General features: G+C 39.1%; 1 protein-coding gene across 9 annotated transcripts in view; it reads left to right on the top strand.

Annotated features, from left to right (window-relative positions):
• Positions 1-12,655: 12,655 nt before the first annotated feature.
• The window catches only part of UNC79 (unc-79 homolog, NALCN channel complex subunit), a 248,943-nt gene continuing 239,605 nt past the window's right edge, over positions 12,656-21,993 (top strand). For 8 of the 9 annotated variants that reach the window (XM_067727065.1, XM_067727087.1, XM_067727077.1 and 5 more), the window contains exon 1: positions 13,164-13,275. In XM_067727065.1, the coding sequence (XP_067583166.1) occupies positions 13,254-13,275 (22 nt within the window). In that variant the 5' untranslated portion in view covers positions 13,164-13,253. Of the gene's footprint in view, positions 13,092-13,163; positions 13,276-21,993 lie in introns of those variants that run through there. The other variant, XM_067727070.1, reaches the window with a different exon arrangement.

Raw genomic sequence — 21,993 nt, 5'->3', positions numbered from 1 at the left:
GCCTTACAATGCAGGGGATGCGGGTTCGACCCCTGGTCAGGAAACTAAGGTCCCACATGCTGTGGGGTAACTAAAGCCTGCATGCCACAACCACTGAGCTCGCACACCTCAATTAGAGCCTGCGTGCTGCAAACTACAGAGCCCACACGCTCTGGAGCCCACGCACCCTGGAGCCTGCACACCACAGCTAGAGAGAGAAAATAAAACCCCACACGCCACAACTGGAGAGAAGCCCATGGGCTGCAACAAAGAGCCCACGTGCTGCAACTAAGACCTGATGCAACCTAAAATAAATAAATAACAAATAAATCTTAAAAAGAAAAAAAACCCACAGCAGAAGAGAACAAGAGAGGAAGGGAAGAAAAAAGACCTACAAAAACAAACCCCAAACAATTAAGAAAATGGCAATAGGAACTTACATATTGATAATTACCTGAAATGGAAATGGATTAAATGCTCCAACCAAAAGACATAGACTGGCTAAATGGATACAAAAACAAGACCCATATATATGCTGTCTACAAGAGACCCACTTCAGACCTAGGGACACATACAGACTGAAAGTGAGGAGATGGAAAAAGGTATTCCATGCCAACGGAAATCAAAAGAAAGATGGAGTAGCAATACTCATATCAGGCAAAATACACTTTAAAGACTGTTATAAGAGACAAGGACACTACATAATGGTCAAGGGATCAATCCAGAAAGAAGATATAACAATTGTAAATATATATGCCCCAACATAGGAGCAACTCAATATATAAGGCAAATACTAACAGCCATAAAAGGAGAAATCTACAGTAACACAATAATAATGGGGTATTTTAACACCCCACTGTCACCAATGGACAGATCATCTAGACAGAAAATCAGTAAGGAAACACAGGTCTTAAATGACACATCAGACCAGATGAATTTAATTGATATTTATAGAGCATTCCATCCAAAAGTACCAGAATACACACTCTTCTTATGTGCACATGGAACATTCTCCAGGATTGACCACATGCTGGGCCACAAAGTGAGCTTCAGTAAATTTAAGAAAATTGAAACCATATCAAGCATCTTTTCCAACCACAACGCTATGGGATTAGAAATCAACTACAAGAAAAAAAACTGTAAAAAAACACAAGCACGTGGAGGCTAAACAATATGCTACCAATGGATCGCTGAAAAAGGCAAAAAGGAAATCAAAGTATACCTAGAGGCAAATGAAAATGAAAGCACAATGATCTAAAACCTATGGGATGCAGCAAAAGCAGTTCTAAGAGGGAAGTTTATAGTGATACAATCTTACCTCAGGAAACAAGAAAAATCTCAAATAAACAACCTAACCTTATACCTAAAGCAACTAGAGAAAGAAGAACAGTCAAAATGTAAAGTTAGTAGAAGGAAAGAAATGATAAAATCAGAGCAGAAATAAATGAAATAGAGATGAAGAAAACAATAGCAAAGATCAATGAAACTAAAAGCTGGTTCTTTGAAAAGATAAACAAAATTGATAAACCTTTAGCCAGACTCATCAAGAAATAAAGGGAGAGGACTCAATAAAATTAGAAATGAAAAAGCAGAAGTTACAACAGACAACACAGAAATACAAAGGATCATAAGATACTACTACAAGCAACTGTATGCCAATAAAATGGACAACCTGGAAGAAATGGACAAATTCTTAGAAAGGTACAATCTCCCAAGACTGAACCAGGAAGAAATAGAAAATATGAACAAACCAATCACAAGTACTGAAATTGAAACTGTGATTAAAAAACTCCCAACAGGGACTTCCCTGGTGGTCCAGTGGTTAAGACTCTGTGCTCCCAATGCAAGGGGCCTGGGTTCGATCCCTGGTCAGGGAACTAGATCCCGCATGCCACAACTAAGAGCCCACATGCTGCAACCAAAAGATCCCACATGCCGCAACTAAAAGGATCCCGCATGTTGCAACGAGTGTCCCACATGCAGCAACAAAGATCCTGCGTGCCACAACTAAGACTCAGAACAGCCAAATAAATAGATAAATAAATAAATATTTAAAAAAAAAGAAAAAAAACCTCCCAAGAAACAGAAGTCCAGGACCAGATGGGTTCACAGGAGATTTCTATCAAACATTTAAAGAAGAGGTAACACTATCCTTCTGAAACTGTTCCAAAAGTTGCAGAGGAGGGAAAACTCCCAAACTCATTCTATGAGGTCACCATCACCCTGATACCAGAACGAGACAAAAAAAGAAAATTATAGGCTAATATCACTGATGACCACAGACGCAAAAATCCTCAACAAAATACTAGCAATCGGAATCCAACAATACATTAAAAGGATCATATGCCGTGATCAAGTGGAATTTATTCCAGGGATGCAAGGATTTTTCAGTATCTGCAAACCAATCAGTGTGATATACCACATCAACAAACTGAAGAATAAAAACCATATGATCATCCCTATAGATTCAGAAAAAGCTTTTGACAAAATTCAACACCCATTTATGGTAAAAACTCTCCAGAAGGTGGACATAGAGGGAACCTACTTCAACATAGTAAAGGCAATATATGACAAACCTACAGCTAACATCATACTCAATGGTGAAAAGCTGGAGGCATTTCATCTAAGATCAGGGACAAGACAAGGATGTCTACTCTCGCCACTTTTATTCAACATAGTTTTGGAAGTCCTAGCTACGGCAGTCAGAGAGGAAAAGAATAAAAGGAATCCAAATTGGAAAAAAAGTTAAACTGTCACTGTTTGCAGATGACATGATACTATATATAGAAAACCCTAAAGACACTACCAGAAAACTACTAGAGCTCATCAATTAATTTGGTATAGTTGCAGGTTACAAAATTAATACACAGAACTCCGTTGCCTTTCTACACACCAACAATGAAAGATCAGAAAGAGAAACTCAGGAAACAATCCGATTTACCATCACATCAAGAAGAATAAAACGTCTAGGAATAAACCTACCTAAGGAGACAAAGGACCTGAACCCTGAAAACTATAAGACACTGATGAAAGAAATCGAAGACAACACAAATACATGGAAAGATATATCATGTTCTTGGATTGGAGGAATCAATATTGTCAAAATGACTATACTGCCCAAGGCAATCTACAGATTCAATGCAATCCCCATCAAATTACCAATGGCATTTTTCACAGAACTAGAACAAAAAATCTTAAAATTTGTATGGAGATACAGAAGACCCCAAATAGCCAAAGCAATCTTGAGAAAGAAAAATGGACCTGGAGGAATAAGGCTCCCTGACTTCAGACTATACTACAAAGCTACAGTCACCAAAACAGTATGGCACAAAAATAGAGCTATAGATCAATAGAACAGGATAGAAAACCCAGAAAAAAGCCCATGCACCTATGGTCAATTAATCTATGACAAGGGAGGCAAGACTATACAATGGAGGAAAGACAGTCTCTTCAATAAGTGGTGCTGGGAAAACTGGACAGCTACATGTAAAAAATGAACTTAGAACATTCTTTAGCACCATACGCAAAAATAAACTCAAAATGGAGTAAAGACCTACCTGTGAGACTGGACACTATAAAACTCCTAGAGGAAAACACAGGGAGAACGCTCTCTGACATAAATTGCAGCAATATCTTTTTTGATCCATCTCCCAGAGTAATGGAAATAAAAACAAAAATAAACAAATGGGACCTAATTAAACGCAAAAGCTTTTGTACAGCGAGGGAAACCATAAACAAAATGAAAAGACAACCCAGAGAATGGGAGAAAATATTTGCAAATGATGTGATGGACAAGGGATTAGTCTCCAAAATTTACAGCTCATGCAGCTTAATCTCATCAAAACAAACCCAGTCAAAAAATGGGCAGAAGACCTAAACAGACATTTCTCCAAAGAAGACATACAGATGGCCAAGAGACACATGAAAAGATGTTTAACGTCGCTAATTATTAGAGAGATGCAAATCAAAACTACAATGAGATATCACTTCACACCAGTCAGAATGGCTATCATCAAAAAATCTACAAACAATAAATGCTGGAGAGGGTGTGGAGGAAAGGGAACCTTCCTGACACTGTTGGTGGGAAGATAAATTGGTACAGCCACTATGGAGGTTCCTTCAAAAACTAAAAATTGAGTTACCATATGATCTTGCAATCCCACTCCTGGGCGTATATCCAGAGAAAAACATGGTCCAAAAGGATACATGTACCCCAATGTTCATTGCAGCACTGTCTACAGTAGCCAAGACATGGAAGCAACCTAAATGTCCATCAACAGAGTAACAGATGGAGAAGATGTGGTACCTATACACAATGGAATATTACTCAACCATTAACAAGAATAAAATAATGCCATGTGCAGCAACATAGATGGACCTAGAGATTGTCATACTGAATGAAGTAAGTCAGACAGAGAAAGAGAAATATCATATGATATTGCTTATATGCAGGACCTAAAAAAACTTATTTACTAGGAAGAAACATACTCACAGACTTAGAGAAAAAACTTACAGTTGCCGGGGGGAGGGGTGGGGAGCAGGGATAGTTAGGGAGTTTGGGGTTGACATGTACACATTGCTATATTTAAAATGGATAACAAACAAGGACCTACTATATAGCACAGGGAACTCTGCTCAATATTATATAACAACCTAAATGGGAAAAGAATATATGCATGTATATATATAACTGAATCACTTTGCTGTACACCTGAAACTAACACAATATTGTTAATCAACTGTACTCCAATATAAAATGAAATGTTGAAAAAATAGATGCATTACCTCAGAGAATATTTTAAATTTTAAATTAAAAAACAAAAACCCTTAAAGTGAAAAAACAAAAAAGTAATATGGGAGTAAAGGAGAAAACTGTTAGCAAAGAGCCTCAGGCATATATAAAAAGTTGTTTTATGACAAGGTTGACATGGTATTAGAAATTGTTGGAGGAGAATTTAATAAGTGGTTTAGGATGATACTTATCCATACAGGAAAAAGTAAACCCTACCTCACACTATACACAAAAATTAATTTTATTTACACTTAAATGTAAAAAGTAAAACCTTGAAACTTTTAGAAATATAAGATAATCTTTACAATGTTGGGGATGGGAAAGAATTTCTTAAAATATAAAAAGCACAAATTATGAAGAAAAGCATTGATAAATTTGGCTACATTTACGTTTTAAAACTTCTGTTCAATAAAAATTCTGTAAAGAAAGTAAAAATCAAACTAGAGCTTGGGTGAACATATGAGTTTTCATTTGGTGTCATTTTCCTTCAGCCTGAACATTTTGTTTAGCATTTCTTTTTTTTTTTTTTTTTTTTTGCGGTACTCGGGCCTCTCACTGTTGTGGCCTCTCCGACTGCGGAGCACAGGCTCCGGACGCGCAGGCTCAGCGGCCATGGCTCACAGGCCCAGCCGCTCCGCGGCATGTGGGATCTTCCCAGACCGGGGCACGAACCCGTGTCCCCTGCATCGGCAGGCGGATTCTCAACTACTGCGCCACCAGGGAAGCCCTGTTTAGCATTTCTTATAGTGAAAGTCTGCTGGTGACAGATTCTCTTCATTTTTTGAAAAAAAAATATTTTTAATTAATTTATTTTATTTATTTGTTTTTGGCTGCATTGGGTCTTCGTTGCTGTGTGTGGGCTTTCTCTAGTTGTGGTGAGTGGGGGCTACTCTTCGTTGCAGTGCGCAGGCTTCTCATTGCAGCGGCTTCTCTTGTTGCGGAGCATGGGCTCTAGGCTTGCAGGCTCAGTAGTTGTGGCACATGGGCTTAGTTGCTCTTCAGCATGTGGGATCTTCCCGGACCAGGGCTTGAACCCATGACCCCTGCATTGGCAGGCAGATTCTTAACCACTACATCACCAGGGAAGCCCTGAACATTTTTTATTTTGTTTTCATTCTGATGGATATTTTTGCTGGCTATAGATATACTGAGAGTGTTCATTTATTCCTTATCTTCTGATCTCCATTATTAGTCAGTGGCTAAGAATTGATATTCCCTTGTATGTAATTTGTCATTTTCCTCTAGTTTCTTCTAAGATTTCTTTTTTATCTTTGTTTTTTGGCAGTTGGAAGTTGATGTATCTGGACATGATTTTGTTTGTATTTCTCCTGTTTAGAGGTTTGCATGGCTTCTTAAATCTGTAAATTTTATTGTAGCAAATTTGGAAAATTTTCAGCCATTATTTCTTAAAATATTTTTTCTGCTTGTTCTTTTTATCCTTTCCTTCTGTGACTAACATCATATATATGTTAGACCTTTTGCTATTTGACCCTCAGGCCTAAGGCTTTGTTTATTTTGTTCCAGTTCCCCCCTGCCCCCATCATTCTTCATATTGGATAATTTCCATGGATTTATATTCACTTTACTACTTCATCTATTAAGTCCATCTAGTGAATGTTTAACTTAAAATGCTGTATTTTTATGTTCTAAAATTTCCAGTTCGTTTTTTAAAAAATGTATTTTCTATTTCTCTGCTGACATGACTATCTTTTCACTCATTATGAGCATATTTTCTTTTACCTCAGTGAGCAGAATTAAGCTTTAAATTCCTTGTTTGCTAATTCCAACATCTGGGTCATCTTGAGTTTTTTTCTGTTGATTGTCTTTTTTCTTAAGAATAGGTCACATTTCTTTATGTGTCAGGGAAGTTTGAATTGTATTTTGGACATTGTGAATGTTACGTTGTAAAGATTGAACTTCGTTATTTTCCTCTGAAAGGTGTTGATTTTTTTGTTTTAGCAGATAACTAATTTAATTCAATTTAAACTACAAACTAACTCTTAGGTGTTAGCTTAAATCTGAATTTATTTCTTTTATCCCTAGCTAGACTGTTGTTTGCACATCCCCTGCATGTGTATTGTTCAGGGATCAGCTAGAGATTTGGGCAGAAACACATAATTTACATTTCCTCCTTTCAGGCTCTCTTTTTCTAGGAGTTACCCTTTCCCTTTCCAGTAGATATGGTTGTTCTAAACTATGTGCTTTGGTAATTCAGACTAAAAAGGCTGTGAGTATGCTATTGGAGTTTTAGCCACCCTGTACAGCACCAACTAAAGCCATCCCTCAGGCTAAAAGCCGTAAAGAGAGGAAACATATTCCTGTGCCATTTCCTTCTTCCAAGTGTTGAGTTTGTAATTATTATTTTTGGGAGGGTAGAACCAGCAGTAGTTTATTTGGGCACATTGAAAGTGGAAACTGGAGAGAATATACGTTGATAACAATCATTTTGTTAAGGAATTTGGCAGTATCTAGTAAAAGCTGAAGTTGAGAATATCTTAGAGAATTTTTTGCAGAAGTACATATGTATAAGAATGATCATTGCAATTTTTTTTGTAATAGGTAAAAATTTCAAATAACCTAAATGTTCATCAACAAGAAAGTAGGTGAATAGACAGTGAGATATTTATAAAATGAAATACTATACAGTAGTAAAGATGAATAAAGTAGTAATATGTATATATATCAATATGATTAAGTCAAAATGCAATGTTGAGTTAAAAGATGTAAGTTTCAGAAATATATGTATAGTATAATTATATAAAGTTAAAAATATGTGAAACAATACATATTGTTTTGGATATAGATACATACAGTGTATGTAGCTACCCTATCTAAAATGTACTCTATCCAAAATTACAACCTCTTTCAACATTTCCTGTCTCTTTTCCCTGCCTTAGTATTTTTTCTTTTATGTAATTACCAGTACTTAATGCACTATATGTTTTACATATTTAAATTTTTTTGGATTGTCTTCCCCACTAGAAGACACGAAAGCAGAGATTTGTGTCTTCTTTGTTCACGACAGTACCCCCAGTGCCTAGAACACTATTTGGCATATAATAGGTACTCAATAAGTATTTGCTGAATAAATAACCACCAATTAGGTAAGTTTGCTGGGGGCTTCTAACGAATCTAAAATGTTTTATTTCTTAAAAGGAAAGTATCTAGTGTAAATATGACAAAGTATTAAGATCTGATGGCACTGGGTAGAGGCAAAATTAGTGTTTATGACATCATTATTTTTTATATTTCTATGTTGGAAATACTTCCTTAAACAATACAAACACCAAAAAGTTTGGAGAAGATTTTTCAGAACATTATAACATTGAACTTAAGGGAAGAGGGAGTTTCAAAAATGGATAGGGAGATATTTAAAATGCGGAATTAGTCACCAAGAGATAATTGTAATTGACTATTAGGAAATTATTAGTGACTATTGCAAGAAATTGTTTCAGTAAGGATATGGTAATAGGTGAGATGCTGAAGAAATGGAGACAGCCGGTGGAGAAATGGAGATCACTTATTCAGTGTGATGCCAAGTAGAGCTTTTCCAGAGTGGAAAATTTATTCATGTTTGTGAGCAGAATGAAACAATCCATTGAAAAGACAGAGACTTAAAATGCTGGAAAGAAAGGGCAATTAATGGATGCATTTATAATTAGAGGCATAGATTAAGAAGAAAAGAGCACTTCACTTGGCAGTGTAGAGAGGCATTACTTCTGAAATAGAAGAAAAGAAAGAAAGGTTGATGAAGATCAATGGAGACAAAGACAAGGAACGTGAGGGAGTTCCTATTTGTTTCTTTGATGTAGTAAGTCAGGCCATCTGTTGGAATGGAGAAACTGGATAATGGACATGGTTCAGGTTAGTGAATTAGCCCAATGGACATGTTAGGAGGTTGAAGTTGTAAGAGCCTAGGTTGATAATTAGGATATCAATAATATGGATGATTTCAGGCTTTGAATGGTTTGACATAGTCAGCATAAACCTTAATGGAATGAGTGCATTTGAGTGGCTTGGACAGTAATGCTAACAAAAGCAAACACTCATATGTTCCAGGGATTATTCTAGATTCTCGTATGTCATTTAACACGTGCCAGGGATTGTTCTAGATTCTTTTTAAAAAACATTTATTGAAGTATAGTTGATTTACAATGTTGTGTTTAATTTCTGCTGTATAGTACAGTGACTCAGTTATACATATATATATTCTTTTTCATATTCTTTTCCATTATAGTTTATCACAGGATGCTGAATATAGTTCCCTGTGTTGTACAGTAGGACCTTGTTGTTTATCCATCCTATACATAATCTGCATCTGCTAATCCCAAACCCCCATTCCTTCCCTCTCCCCCCTCGCCCCCCCACTTAGCAACCACAAGTCTGCTCTCTGTATCTGTGAGTCTGTTTTTGTTTTGCAGATATGTTCATTTGTGTCGTATTTCAGGTTCCACATATAAGTGATATCATTTGGCATTTGTCTTTCTGACTTACTTCACTTAGTATGATAGTCTCTAGGTCCATCCATGTTGCCGCAAATGGCATTCTTTTGTTTTTTTTAATGGCTGAGTAATAGTCCATTGCACATATATATACCACATCTTCTTTATCCATTCCTCTGTCGATGGACATTTAGGTTGTTTCCATGTCTTGACTATTGTAAATAGTGCTGCTATGAACATAGGGGTGCATGTATCTTTTTGAATTATAGTTTTGTCTGTTCTAGATTCTTTATGTGCATCCATTTAATTCTGACAACAACCTATGTTATGTGTATTTTGCAGGTGAGGAAATTGAGACATAGGGAAGTAACGTGTTCAAGGTCACACCCAGGCAGAGCTGGAATTCAAACCCAGGCTGTCTAACTCCTGAGTCCATTCCTTAATAATATTATACTCTCTCAATGAGGCAGTAGAAGGTTTCATTGATGACAAACAGCAGGGTTAGTAAAACAGGCCAAGAGGGAGTAATATACTTTGTTACTTTGTTTCTGGGTTATCCAAGATACCAATTAAAAAAAATTCAATTAGGGCTTCCCTGGTGGCGCAGTGGTTGAGTCCACCTGCTGATGCAGGGGACACGGGTTCGTGCCCCGGTCCAGGAAGATCCCACATGCCGTGGAGCGGCTGGGCCCGTGAGCCATGGCCGCTGACCCTGCGCGTCCGGAGCCTGTGCTCCGCAACGGGAGAGGCCACAACAGTGAGAGGCCCGTGTACCACCAAAAAAAAAAAAAAAATTCAATTATTATTTTCTTTATCAAAGCCTCAAGCCTCCCAGAAATTTCTGAATAAATCATTGAGCTTTCTTTTGTTCACATAGAACGTTTGTCATCTTCTCAGAAATTTATATTATATTCACATTTTCTTTCAGAATGATTCCAATTTTTTTAACTCTTCAGCATCACTCTTTACATCATCATTTATCTTTGAAGCTAGGAACTTCTCTTTGGGATGTGTTTTTAGGAATGAACAATAGTACAGGATGATCGGCTTGATTAGCCAGACCAACCTGGCAATCACTGAGGTGACACAGTCCAGTTGTGTGTACATCCTAAAGAGCCAAGTCCCTAACATTTTATGAACATTTTCACCAATATCATGAAACTTGGCCACTGTGTGTATCATAATGGGCAGCTTCTTTGTTGTCCATAGACTATTTTGGGTTACTCAGAAAAAACTTTCCTTGACATTTGTTCTTTTTTTTTTTTTTACAGGCATCCAAAAGTTTTCACCTTTATTTAGATAACTAAATATAACAGCTGTCTCAATGCTTTGTATTTTGAAATACTTACATTCACAGTTCAAAATTTCCCTTTTTCTTAAGTTGCTATTAAAAATGTCCGGCTTGATTTGAAATTTAATTTTATTCAAGGCTAAATAAAACAGTTTTAGAATCATCATTTTAATTGCTCCCCAAAACCCAATGATCTTAGCTTCAAATTAAAATTCCCCCAAGGGATGATCGCTGGGCACAGTTTTTACATGAGGCCAGCTTACAGGGGGAGTAACATTTAGGCAGAGGCAATAGCGAGGACTGAGATCTTGAGATGAGAGTGATCCTGCAGTTTCCAAGGAGCAGGCTTAGGGTCACTGGGGCCAAGGGAGTGGGATAAGATGGGGTCAGAGAGGATGACAGGAGTTGGGAAGGAAAGACCATTCAGGGTTTGTTCTCCATTTTAAGGACTTTGGCTTTTACTCTGAATGGGATGGAAAGCACCTGCAGGGTTCTGTGCCAAGAAGAAGGATGTTCTGTCTTAGATTTTAGTAGGACTACTCAGGAAACTGTATTGAAAATCATGGAGGGGGGACTAGTGAGGATTCTATACAATGTGAGACATTAAGGTGGCTTGGGTCAGACCAGGAGTTAGTTCGGGCCACACATGGTTTGAAGTGCCCATTAGACACACAATAGCAGATGTTGAGTAGACAGTAGAGGACCAAGTCTGGAATGCAGGGAAAAGTCTGGACTGGAGATAAACTTAGGGAGCTGTCACCATGAAGATTGTATTCAAAGCCCAAAAAGTGTTTACTGAATGACTAAAGTTTGTCAACTAAAGGTTGTCGAGGGAAGAGCTTTTCGTTGAAAAGGAAATTTGAATGCTACAAAGTTAGAGGTTTTCAAGAAATAGAGGGAGTGTTCTCAGCCCAGGCAGAGAAAGTAGAGCCCATGGAATATTACCCAACCAGGACCCTAGCCTGAGAATAGAGATTGCAGACAGACATGGCCACGGGCTGAATGTTTCTTTCCCCCCCGCAAAACCATATGTTGAAATCCTAGTCCCCGAGGTGATGGTATTAGGATGTGGGCCTTCAGGAGGTGGATTGGGACTAGTGCCCTTATAAAAGAGGCCCCACAGAGCTCACTCGCCCCTTCTGCCATGTGAGGTCATGTCAAAAATACACCAGTTATGAACCAGTAAGTGGGTCCTCACCAGACACCGCATCTGCTAGTGCCATGATCTTTATTTTTTTTCTTAATTGTCAAAGATTTCTTTTGAATATTTTGTCCATATCACATATAATTTAACATTCTTTCACCTAAACTAAGGATTTTTGTTGTTGTTGAGGTGGAAAAACAGTGATTTAGTCACCACAGTTATCAGTATTAAAAATAATTGGTCACCTCTTTCAGTTCTGTTCCCAAAGCTTTTTGCTAAATTAACCTGCTTTGATCATTGCTCCTCAGCTTTCACCGGCTATTTAAATTATTTGAATTAAGAATGGTCATAATGGTTGACACTTGCACAGTACTTGAATTTTAAAAGGAATTTCACATTCATTATATCATTCGATCCACCCACTAACTCTTTAGGTGACAGGGCAGGTTTTATTGTTACCATTTTACAGAAATTGAGGCTTAGGGAGATTAGGATTGTCCTAGAATGAATAAGTAAGTGGTAGAACTGAGTCTTGAATCTGATTCTTCCTGACTCCAAGTCCAGGCTCAGAATGTCTTTTCACTACTTGATTCTTTAAGTATTTTCCTATTAATATGCTTGAGGTGTGTTTCCATCGCCTTCTTTTTCTACTGGCTTCATTTGGTTTCCCAGCAGAGGGGCTTCCTAACGTGCCTGTCTCCCTCCTGGGTGATTGCATGGGAGCCCACCTAGGTTCCTCCTGTTTCCAATCTTGCATTTTCCTTTTCTGTGGCTCTTCCAGCTTCACCATCCGTGGAAATCTCCTCCTTCCCTAGGCTCGACTTCTAAAGTCTTCTCACAGCCCCCTGGCCTTGGGACCTCCCATCCTGATCATCAGCAGGAGAGCCCATTAGAGAGGGGAGACAGGGCACGGACCGCAGCACGCCGGGAAGCCATGCTGAGGGTTACTTCTGCATTTCCTTCCTCGCGGTCCTCGGGAGCATCCTCGCCGCCCTCCGGCCCCGGCTCTCTCCAGCCCGCCCCTGATCCGCCTCCCCCTCCTGCCGCACGGAGGCTGAGACCAGGCGTGGGACGCACCTGTGTCCCTCTCCGGTCACACCGCTGAGACACCGGGGCTGCTCCCGGAGCAGGATTTACAGGCCCGGAGAACGCCAATGGGAGATCCAAATGGTCGGGGACTCCGGCACTTTAAGAGGCTTTTCTCTGGGAAACACCCGTCCCCTCCGTGCGCCTTATGAATGGAAATCCTCCTCCCCCGGTCGAGCCCATTCTCCCATTTCACCAGGAGCCGCAGCTTGCTCCCTCCTTTCGGTCTCCCCGCCCACATCAACGCGGGCAGCTCCAGGAGGGGACGGACAGGAAGCCTTTGGCCGCCTATTAAATCCCACCCATTTCTCCGGGGGCGATTTCCTAACCTTCCGGGACCGAATTCTGCAATTTGATGTGCGTTTTGTCCGAATGGTAGCGACACGGGCCTAAGGGAGGGGGAAAGCGAGGGGGTGGGGGTGGGGGGTATGCGCTCTTTTCCTCGCAACATCGCTGGCGGAGCGAGGGAGCTCACACGACACAGATTTTGGGGCAAAGCCTTTGCATCTGGACAGCACCATGTCCACCAAAGCGGAGCAGTGTAAGTAGCAGCCGGCCCGGCGTTCCGGCCCGGCCTCCGGCTGGGAGCTATTGCAGTTGCAGCGTTTGCGGCTGCTGGGAGACCTTGGCCTCGTGCTGGTGCGGGGGTGGGGGCTGAAGTTGGGGTGGGGGGTGGGGCGTGGGGGGGAAGAGAAGGTGGGGGGAGGGCGGACGTTAATGGGAGCGCGGCGCTGTCCCCGGTGCTGAAAAATTATGCGGGCTTCCTCGGCTGGTGGTGGGGTTTGGCAAGACCGAAAGACCCTACGAAACGAAATTAAAATGGGGTCATTTTCGGGAAAAAGAGGCCTCGTATCTTTCAGATAAACATTTCGGTATCTCTTGTTGGAGTGGGGGAAGGGGGGCAGCAGCACATCAGGGGCGGAGAACTGTCAGTGCCACCCGAGCCTGCCGGGCCTTCTGAGCATGCCCAGTTCTCGGTGCTGGAGCCATAGGGGAGTTCGAGTCTGCAGTTTCCACTTTGGGTTGGAGAGGCTAGAAGGCAGAGAAGGGGGAGGGAGGATTCTGGAGTCTGAATTCTGGATTCAGTGTGAGGAAAATCAGCTCAATAACACCAGCACTAATGCTAAAACTAACCACAACCAGAGGTTAAAGCCAGAGCCACTGCTTGCAAGAAAGTGAAAGGGGCTCTGGAAAAATGATCTAATTATTTTTCCAGAGAGGTTTCCTTTGTAGGGCAGCTCACACAAACTATAAAAAATAGCAGGAGGGTTTTAGTTTTCCCAGGAATGATTGGCTGTGTATTTGGTTGGAAACAAGCTGCTAACTCCTTGTGGACAGAGGAAGTTTCTAATAGGCTCCCTGTAGCATTTCTTATTGCAGTGCGCATTAGTAGGCCTTTGGTATGTACTTGGTAGGTTGATTAACATGAAACCTTTTCCTGAGTGCATGTGAAGGATTCAGGAACTTAAACTTCTGTAAATGAAAGGTGTTTTTATTAAGCAATGAGTTTGAATTTTTGACAAGTATACCAAAAGCTATTCAACGAATTGACTCTAGTTTCTTTCAGAGCAGCACACAGTTATGTTGTCACTGCTTGAAAGTCTTTTTAATTCTTCTTTGGAATGGCTATTAAAGCCATTTTGTGAGACACCAAAAAACAGTAGTCTCATTATTTTGGGGCAGTAGCTTGTATTTGTTAAAATGCAGTATGTCACTTATTCACCAGGTAGGTTAAATGAACTGAAGACTCACAGAATTCCCAGATTGATGCTTCATTAGAGATCCTTTATGAGCACCTACCATCCAGTGCTTGTACCTCTACATAAATTTTTTCTTTTTTTTTGGAATCTGGAACACCTGAGTTTGAATCCTAGTTCTGCCGTTTACTGTTTGACCTTGGGCAAAATAATTGACTTCTATGAACTTTATTTCCTCATCTGTAGACCTGGGGTAATAAAGCCAGTGGGGTGGTTGTGATTATAGGTGAGAGAATACACATAAAATGTTGAGTAGTGAGTCCAGCATATAGCAAGTACTCAATAAATGATAGTTATGATATTGACAATCATTTCCCACTTATTAGTCCATCTCTTCTAAATCATTAGGAAGTTCTTTTGTGATTTTTTTGGCCTGTTTTAGTTCAATCTAACCCTCAAAGATAAATTTGGCTTCTACAGAGGCTTTTGAAAAAATTATGCATTACGTTTTGAGTAATGGTAACATAGTTGGAATTGGTGCAGAACTTGAGGATAACACACCCTTAAAGGTTTTATTTTAGTACAGTTGTTAAAAAAACCACTACCTGTCATTTGCTTTTATAGTTACATATTATGTAAGAAATATCAGGTTAAAGCCAGTGAGTATTACTGTCCTCTTCCTTGTTATACTTTGAGATGCACTGGATGCTTTGTCTTGTCTCTTTCCTGGGCATTTAGTGCCAAGATGGATAAAATCTATCTGTGGACTAGGTTGTGTAGTGCACATAGTGTGTAGTTTAGTAGGTAGTTTAGAATTTTTTGTAAAACAGGTTTTGTTCTGTTTTTTTTTTTATCTGTAGATGGAAAGGATACCATATTTGAAGCTAGGACATATGGATTTGAGTTTTTCATGTCCTTCTGATTAACTGTGAGACAGTTAACTGGGCAATTAACTTAATCGTTTTGTGCCTCAGAGTTTTCATCTGTAAAGTAAGGAGTCGGAGTAGCAGCTATCTTTGTTCAGCCGTTAGCATTTTGGAGGGCAAAGGAGGTAACACAGGAGTAGACTGTGAAAAGGATGAGGTGCTTTGGGTGTTTTTCGGCATCTTTATCTAGGGTGGAGGGAAGTTAAGAATCTCGTTTCTCTCTCTCTTTGACGTGCACTAACATGAATGAGTTGACACTCCAGTGCACGTTATATACCCGAAAATAGAGCAAATACATGAAAGGCTGCATGGTTACTATTTATGAAGGGTGAATACTTTTTAATAAAGTGAAGTTGCAGATCTGTGATTCTTGGACTCTGTAGGAGTACGGCTAGGAGGAAGGAGAAAGAGAAGGGAGGGCCGTGAGATTTTTCTCTTCTACTGGATGTGAAGACCACCAGAACATGAGAGAACGAGAGAGTTCATTTCTTTTCTGCATTCAGGAGGAGTGTGCATAGTACTGTTTGCCTAAGGACCAAAGGGGACATGGAGGCTTAATGCAGTGTCAAAATAATATTTCTGTTACTCTGAGGCCTCTGGATGTAGGTACAGGTTTCTTTGGTACAGGAAGTGGACATAGTTTGGTTGAGCCAGCAAGAGGAAGTATTGCATTTCAACCAAACAAATTACGTGACTTAACCTTTGAAATGTAATGTATCCCAGTTATGTGAAAGATGATCTTATTTTTATGTAGTAGCATTTTCTTTAATAAAATAAGTGATAATGATGAAAGAGAGTGTAGGTATAGTTAAGATATACTTTGGAGCTTGTTTTATACATTCAATCAGTTTCCTGTGCTTTGTGCAGAACATCTAACAGGAGGTGAAAGCTTCCTAGCAATTTCTCAGGCGATTGCACAAGAGTTACAGGTATTTTCCTTGAAATGCTTCTTTTTCTTAAAGTCAAAGTTCACTGTAGTGAAAATGTTTATGTAGCTGATATAGAATGATAAAAATAAGAATTTATAGTTCTTTCATTTGGGATTCTAAAGAGGAGAAAGAGGAATCTAACCCCCGCCCCCCATTTTCCCTGTCTTTTAAGAGTTAAAATTGACCAATCTGGGGCACTTTGGGTGTGCTCTTTCAAAAGAAGCTTGCTTTTGATAACAGCAGAAGTTAAGAGTCAGGGTTCTAGAATCAGACTGCTGCTTGGGTTTAAATCCTGGCTCTGCTTCTTGCATTCTCTGTGCCCTTGGACAAGTTAACTCGACCTCTCTAAACATCAACTGCATTGTTTGTAAAATGGGGATAGTCATAGTTGTGAAGATTAAATGAGGTGATCCATGAAAAGTGCATAGCACAGAATCCTGGCATATAATGAGGAGTTAATAAATAAGTTAGCTCATTATTATTATCATTATCATCAAGTATTAAACCTTGTGCTTACTGCTAAAATAAGGATAATTATAAAGTTTGGATCTAGTCCTCCCACTCCCCCCGCCACCACCAGCCCAGAGTGGAGCAGAAAAAAAGTAGCCATTGTTTAAATGGGACATGGGCTCTTGGGCTATTTTTTTTTCTCCTTTGCTTGTCTCCAAGTCTCTTCTACAACAATCAACCTAACGTATTTGGGTGGGAGTGGATCCCTGCATGGCAATTCCTTGACTTGATATATCTAGCAGGGAACTGGCTGATCACCTAAACAGAACATTTCTAGGGCATGAACTGCCTATCCATCACCTTTTGTATTATGATGACAGTGTAGCATCTGGTTAACATAAATCACTCATATAAATATCCATCAAAATGTTTGTCAAATTTGGAAATTAACCTGCTGATATTTGGGGTATAATCTCAGTATAGCTAATGACAGAAATGTGAATGTGTGCCATGTTTAATGTATTTATTACCCTACTCAGCATCTTTATCTCAATAACTAAAAATCTTTTGATTACATCAAAACAAACAGTTTTAAGAGTATAGATAATTAGCAGTATGATTTGAAGTTGAACTTGCTCCTATCCCCTACATATATATATATACTTTTGGCGGTACGCGGGCCTCTCACTGTTGTGGCCTCTCCCATTGCGGAGCACAGGCTCCAGACGCGCAGGCTCAGCGGCCATGGCTCACGGGCCCAGCCGCTCCGCGGCATGTGGGATCTTCCCAGACCAGGGCATGAACCTGTGTCCCCTGCATCGGCAGGCGGACTCTCAACCACTGCACCACCAGGGAAGCCCTATCCCCTACATATTTAAGGGTCATACTTAGAGAAATCAATAGGTAGTTTTATTTATTTTTATGTACATTATTTGGTAATGTGACTAAAATATAAAAGCCCTTCTCCTTTGAATATCATTGCAACCTGTAGTCATTTAGAAATCTTTGCACAACAACATAGCTGACTTCTCATAGACGGAACTCTAGTTTTTTTCACATGTGTAAAAATTAGAGTGTACCTATTAACCATACTTGTGGTCGCAAAAAGAACACCAGGTTTTTAGCTCTGATTTCTCTGCATGATTTGACACTAGCTTTTCTATTCCTTATTTAAACTCTCCTTTTCTTCTTTCTTTGCTGGCCATTCCTATTCAGATTTTTTCTTAGGGCTACCTTTCTTCTCCCTATCTTTAAAAACAGGATTCTGTCATTAGTTCTCTCTTTTTAAAAAAAAAAAATCCCACAGACTCTTTCTCTCATTCACTCTTGTGGTATTAACTATCACCTCTATGTGGATGACACCCAAATTCAATTTTCTAGTCTAAACGTGTTTCTTGAACTATGGCCTCTATGCCTATCGAAGCGTCCTATAGGCAACTCAAACCCAAACTCATTGTCTTCTGTCCCAAACTTGTACTTCTTTTTTATAATACTCATTTTGGTGAATGGCTCCATGATCTATCCACCGATTAACCTAAGTCAAAAAATTGGAAGTCTTCCTAAACTTCTCCTACTCTCTACCATTACTATTTAAGCCCTAATGATTCTTGCCCATCCAACTAAATCCCTGCCCTAACTCCTTGATCTAGTTACATTGGACTATTTTTTTCCAGTTCTTCCAGTGCACGATGTTCTTTTTGCCTGACATGCTTTCTTTCTCTTTCGGCCCTTTTCTTTGCCTTCCTAATGCTTACTTATTGTTCATTATTTAGCTTGGAAGCCCTGCGTGATTGTCACTCTTCCCCTGAATGCCCTACTCGTGTGCTCACACTGTATTGAAATAATTAGTCTTCTTGTTAGTTGCCCTAATTTGTGTGTAGACGGTATTATGTTCATCTCTGTGTCTTCAGCATGCAAATCATTGTCTAGGGCAGTGTTTGCACAAAAACTGTTTCTTGAATAAGTAAAAATGAATGAAGGTGAAGTAAATGTCTTTCATAAAGAAGGATTACATAATTACATTTTGGATATCATTCACCTGAAGTTTTCATATTTTCATTAATGTGAAGTTCTGTACTATATACAATGTTCACATGCTTTTCAAATGGATTTACAGGTGAATAAAAATACAGTTGTCAAAAGTACTTAAAACATATTTGCTAAATCAAATTTTATAGTATTTATATAACAACTTACACTTTTCCTGAATGTTCATTATATTTTTGGTTCTTTCTCTTAGTTAAAATTTTCTCTTAGTATATTCAGCATAATAATCACGATTCCTAATTGGTAGACAATCGTAGCACGCAACCAGCTTCTTTTTTCTTTTAAGATAAAGTGACAATACATCTGAAGTCAGGGACTCTTCATGCTGTAACTTGACTTGGATCCTTTGATAGTATACCTGTGCAAATTTTCTGTATTGATTACTCAACCAATAAATAGGCTTTAAATTGGGATTTTCATTTTGCAGTATTATTATGTTGGAAATTCACATGCATTTGTTTTTCATATTCTGAAAAGATATGGGTAGCTCTGCATAAACGAACACATACATTGGCTTAGAAATGAAATGTTTATTGCATAAAAAAACTACATTAAGCAAAAATGTATACTTATCAACAAGCTCGCTTCCTGTAGTGTGGAAAGCTCAGTCATTTCATTTAGAATATTTAGCTCTTTTCAACCCATACGTTCTATTTCTGTCTTGTTTTTCTCTCCTTCTGGACATTTCTTGAAAGGACAATGCTTCTAAACAGTATATAGTTTATTGTGTGAGTCTCATTTACTATTTGATGTGGGATTAAAATTGGAGGGATATTCAGCATTTCAGAGTGTATTTCATCTTCATTGGTCTTAGAAGCTTGGTCTGACACTAGGACAAAACTTAAAGGATATGTGTGTGTGTACATAGGTACTTATGTATATATATGCACATGTGTGTTTATATACCTGTACATTTATATATATATATATATATATAATGCTATCTTAAGAAGAAATGAGCTTGCCTCAGAAGTGAAAATAGATAACTCCTAATCATATAACCAATTTAACATGTCAGAGTTCTATGTATTTGAATCTTAAGATCTCTAGAAAGCAGGGTTTAGATATCTATTGTTTATGCCTATTATGTAATAAGCAGTTGGACATATATTAGCTTAATTCATTCTCATAATACTTTTGAGAGTCAAGTGTTATTGTATTATGTAAAACTCTGGTTTTATGTCTTAAATATTCCTCAGGTACCCCACGTCCTCTTTATTCTTACCATCACCATCCTAATTATGGAATTTATCATTTCTTTATTATAACAGCCTTTTAATTTATCTCCTTGTGTCTGCTTTTGTCCCCATCAAATCTATCCTCACGTAGTCCCCTTAGTGATCCATCTAAAATACAGAGGCTATCGTGTCATTTTTATCATTCTCTTCTTTAAAACACTTCCTATCTTTAAATAACTTCCTATCACCTTTGACCCATGTTAGAGCTCCACCTCTTTGGGAGTTGGGTGAGCTCCTCCTAGATGTTAGACTATATACCATATACATACAGTAACTGCTCACTGATGTTGGATGATAGCATGACTTAATTTCGAGGCACTTTACTTTTACATTACATTTAAAAAAATTTTTAATTTTATTTATTTTATTTTTGGCTGCATTGGGTCTTTGTTGCTGCACGCGGGCTTTTCTCTGGTTGCGGCGAGCGGGGGCCACTCCTTGTTGCAGTGCACAGGCTTCTCATTGCGGTGGCCTCTCTCGTTGTGGAGCACAGGCTCTAGGTGCACGGGCTTCAGTAGTTGTGGCACATGGGCTCAGTAGTTGTGGCCCACGGGCTCTAGAGCGCAGGCTCAGTAGTTGTGGCGCATGGGCTTAGTTGTTCCGCGGCATGGGGGATCTTCCCGGACCAGGGCTTGAACCTGTGTCGCCTGCATTGGCAGGCGGATTCCTAACCGCTGTGCCACCAGGGAAGCCCTACATTACATTTTAATATGCGTTCCAGGTCCTTCTTATGTCGTCCTTTAAATGTGGCACTTGAAAAAGACTCAATACCTTATACATACCTTCACTAGTGCAGAGTACAGGAATCTGTATTTCAAAATGTAAAGAGTCCTTTAGCTCTTTGTATTATAATGTCACGCCTCTGGTCTGCTGAAACTGCCAGATCTTTTCCATAGGAAATACCTGTTAAGCCTGTTTTCCTTCATTCTCCAGCTGTGCAGTGGGACGATAATAGAGCTTTGTTTAACCCTGTGCTAGTTTCCTAGGGCTGCTGTAACAAATTACCACAAACTGGGTGGATTAAAACAAGAGAAATTTATTCTCTCACAATTCTGGAGGCTAAAAGTCCAAAATAAGGGTGTTGGCAAGGCCTTGCTTCCTCTGCAGGCCTTCCTTGCCTCTCTCTTACCTTCTGGCGGTTGCTGGTATCCCTTGGTGTTCCTCGGCTTGTGCTGTATCACTCCAATCTCTGCCTCCGTCTTCACATGGCCTGTGTCTCCTCTGTGTCTCTGTATCCAATCTCCCTCTCTTTTCTCTTATAAATACCTCAGTCATTGGATTTAGGGCCTCGCTTAATCCAGTATGACCTCATTTTAATCCGATTACATCTACAAAGGCCCTATTTCCAAATAAGGTTACATTTATGGGTATCAGGACTTGAACATAACTTTTTGGGGAACACGATTCAACCCACTACAAACTACTAATTTCATCTTTTTAGTGTCGTCTCATTGTTATGCCTGATTTTATCATTCAACATAATAGACATTTCTCCATTAGTTTTGCATCAACTACCAAAATGATATGCATCCCTATATAAAATATTCAAAATAAAAATGTTGATCAGGAGAAAAGAAGTAAAAAAAAGAATGTGGTGTGCCATTAAATAGCTTGTTTCAAGTTGCTTTTGAGCCATTGATCAATACATTTTAGATAAGACAGTTTCACCAACTGCAAGTGCATCCTACTGTGGTACTACCCAATCCATATTTTATCAACTTGTCTGTTCTCTTATTCAACAAATATCTATTGGGTGTCTGCAGTGTGTCAGGCTCTGTACCAGGCTCTAGAGGAGCTTACAGTTGAGTCTACTCTGCTGAGATGTATATACTCTATCTTTAGCTTTCCTTTGTTACTCTGTCCAGATTCCCCCAAAGAAATAAGAAATTGAAGTGAACTTGGCATGACTTATTCACAGGCAGCCAGTACTTGCTCCTTATGACCATTACTACACTCTCTCCTTTTTTTTTTAA

Source organism: Pseudorca crassidens, chromosome 1 (genome assembly GCF_039906515.1).
Source record: "Pseudorca crassidens isolate mPseCra1 chromosome 1, mPseCra1.hap1, whole genome shotgun sequence".
Lineage (NCBI taxonomy): Eukaryota > Metazoa > Chordata > Mammalia > Artiodactyla > Delphinidae > Pseudorca > Pseudorca crassidens.
This window is presented reverse-complemented; position numbering and strand designations above follow the sequence as displayed.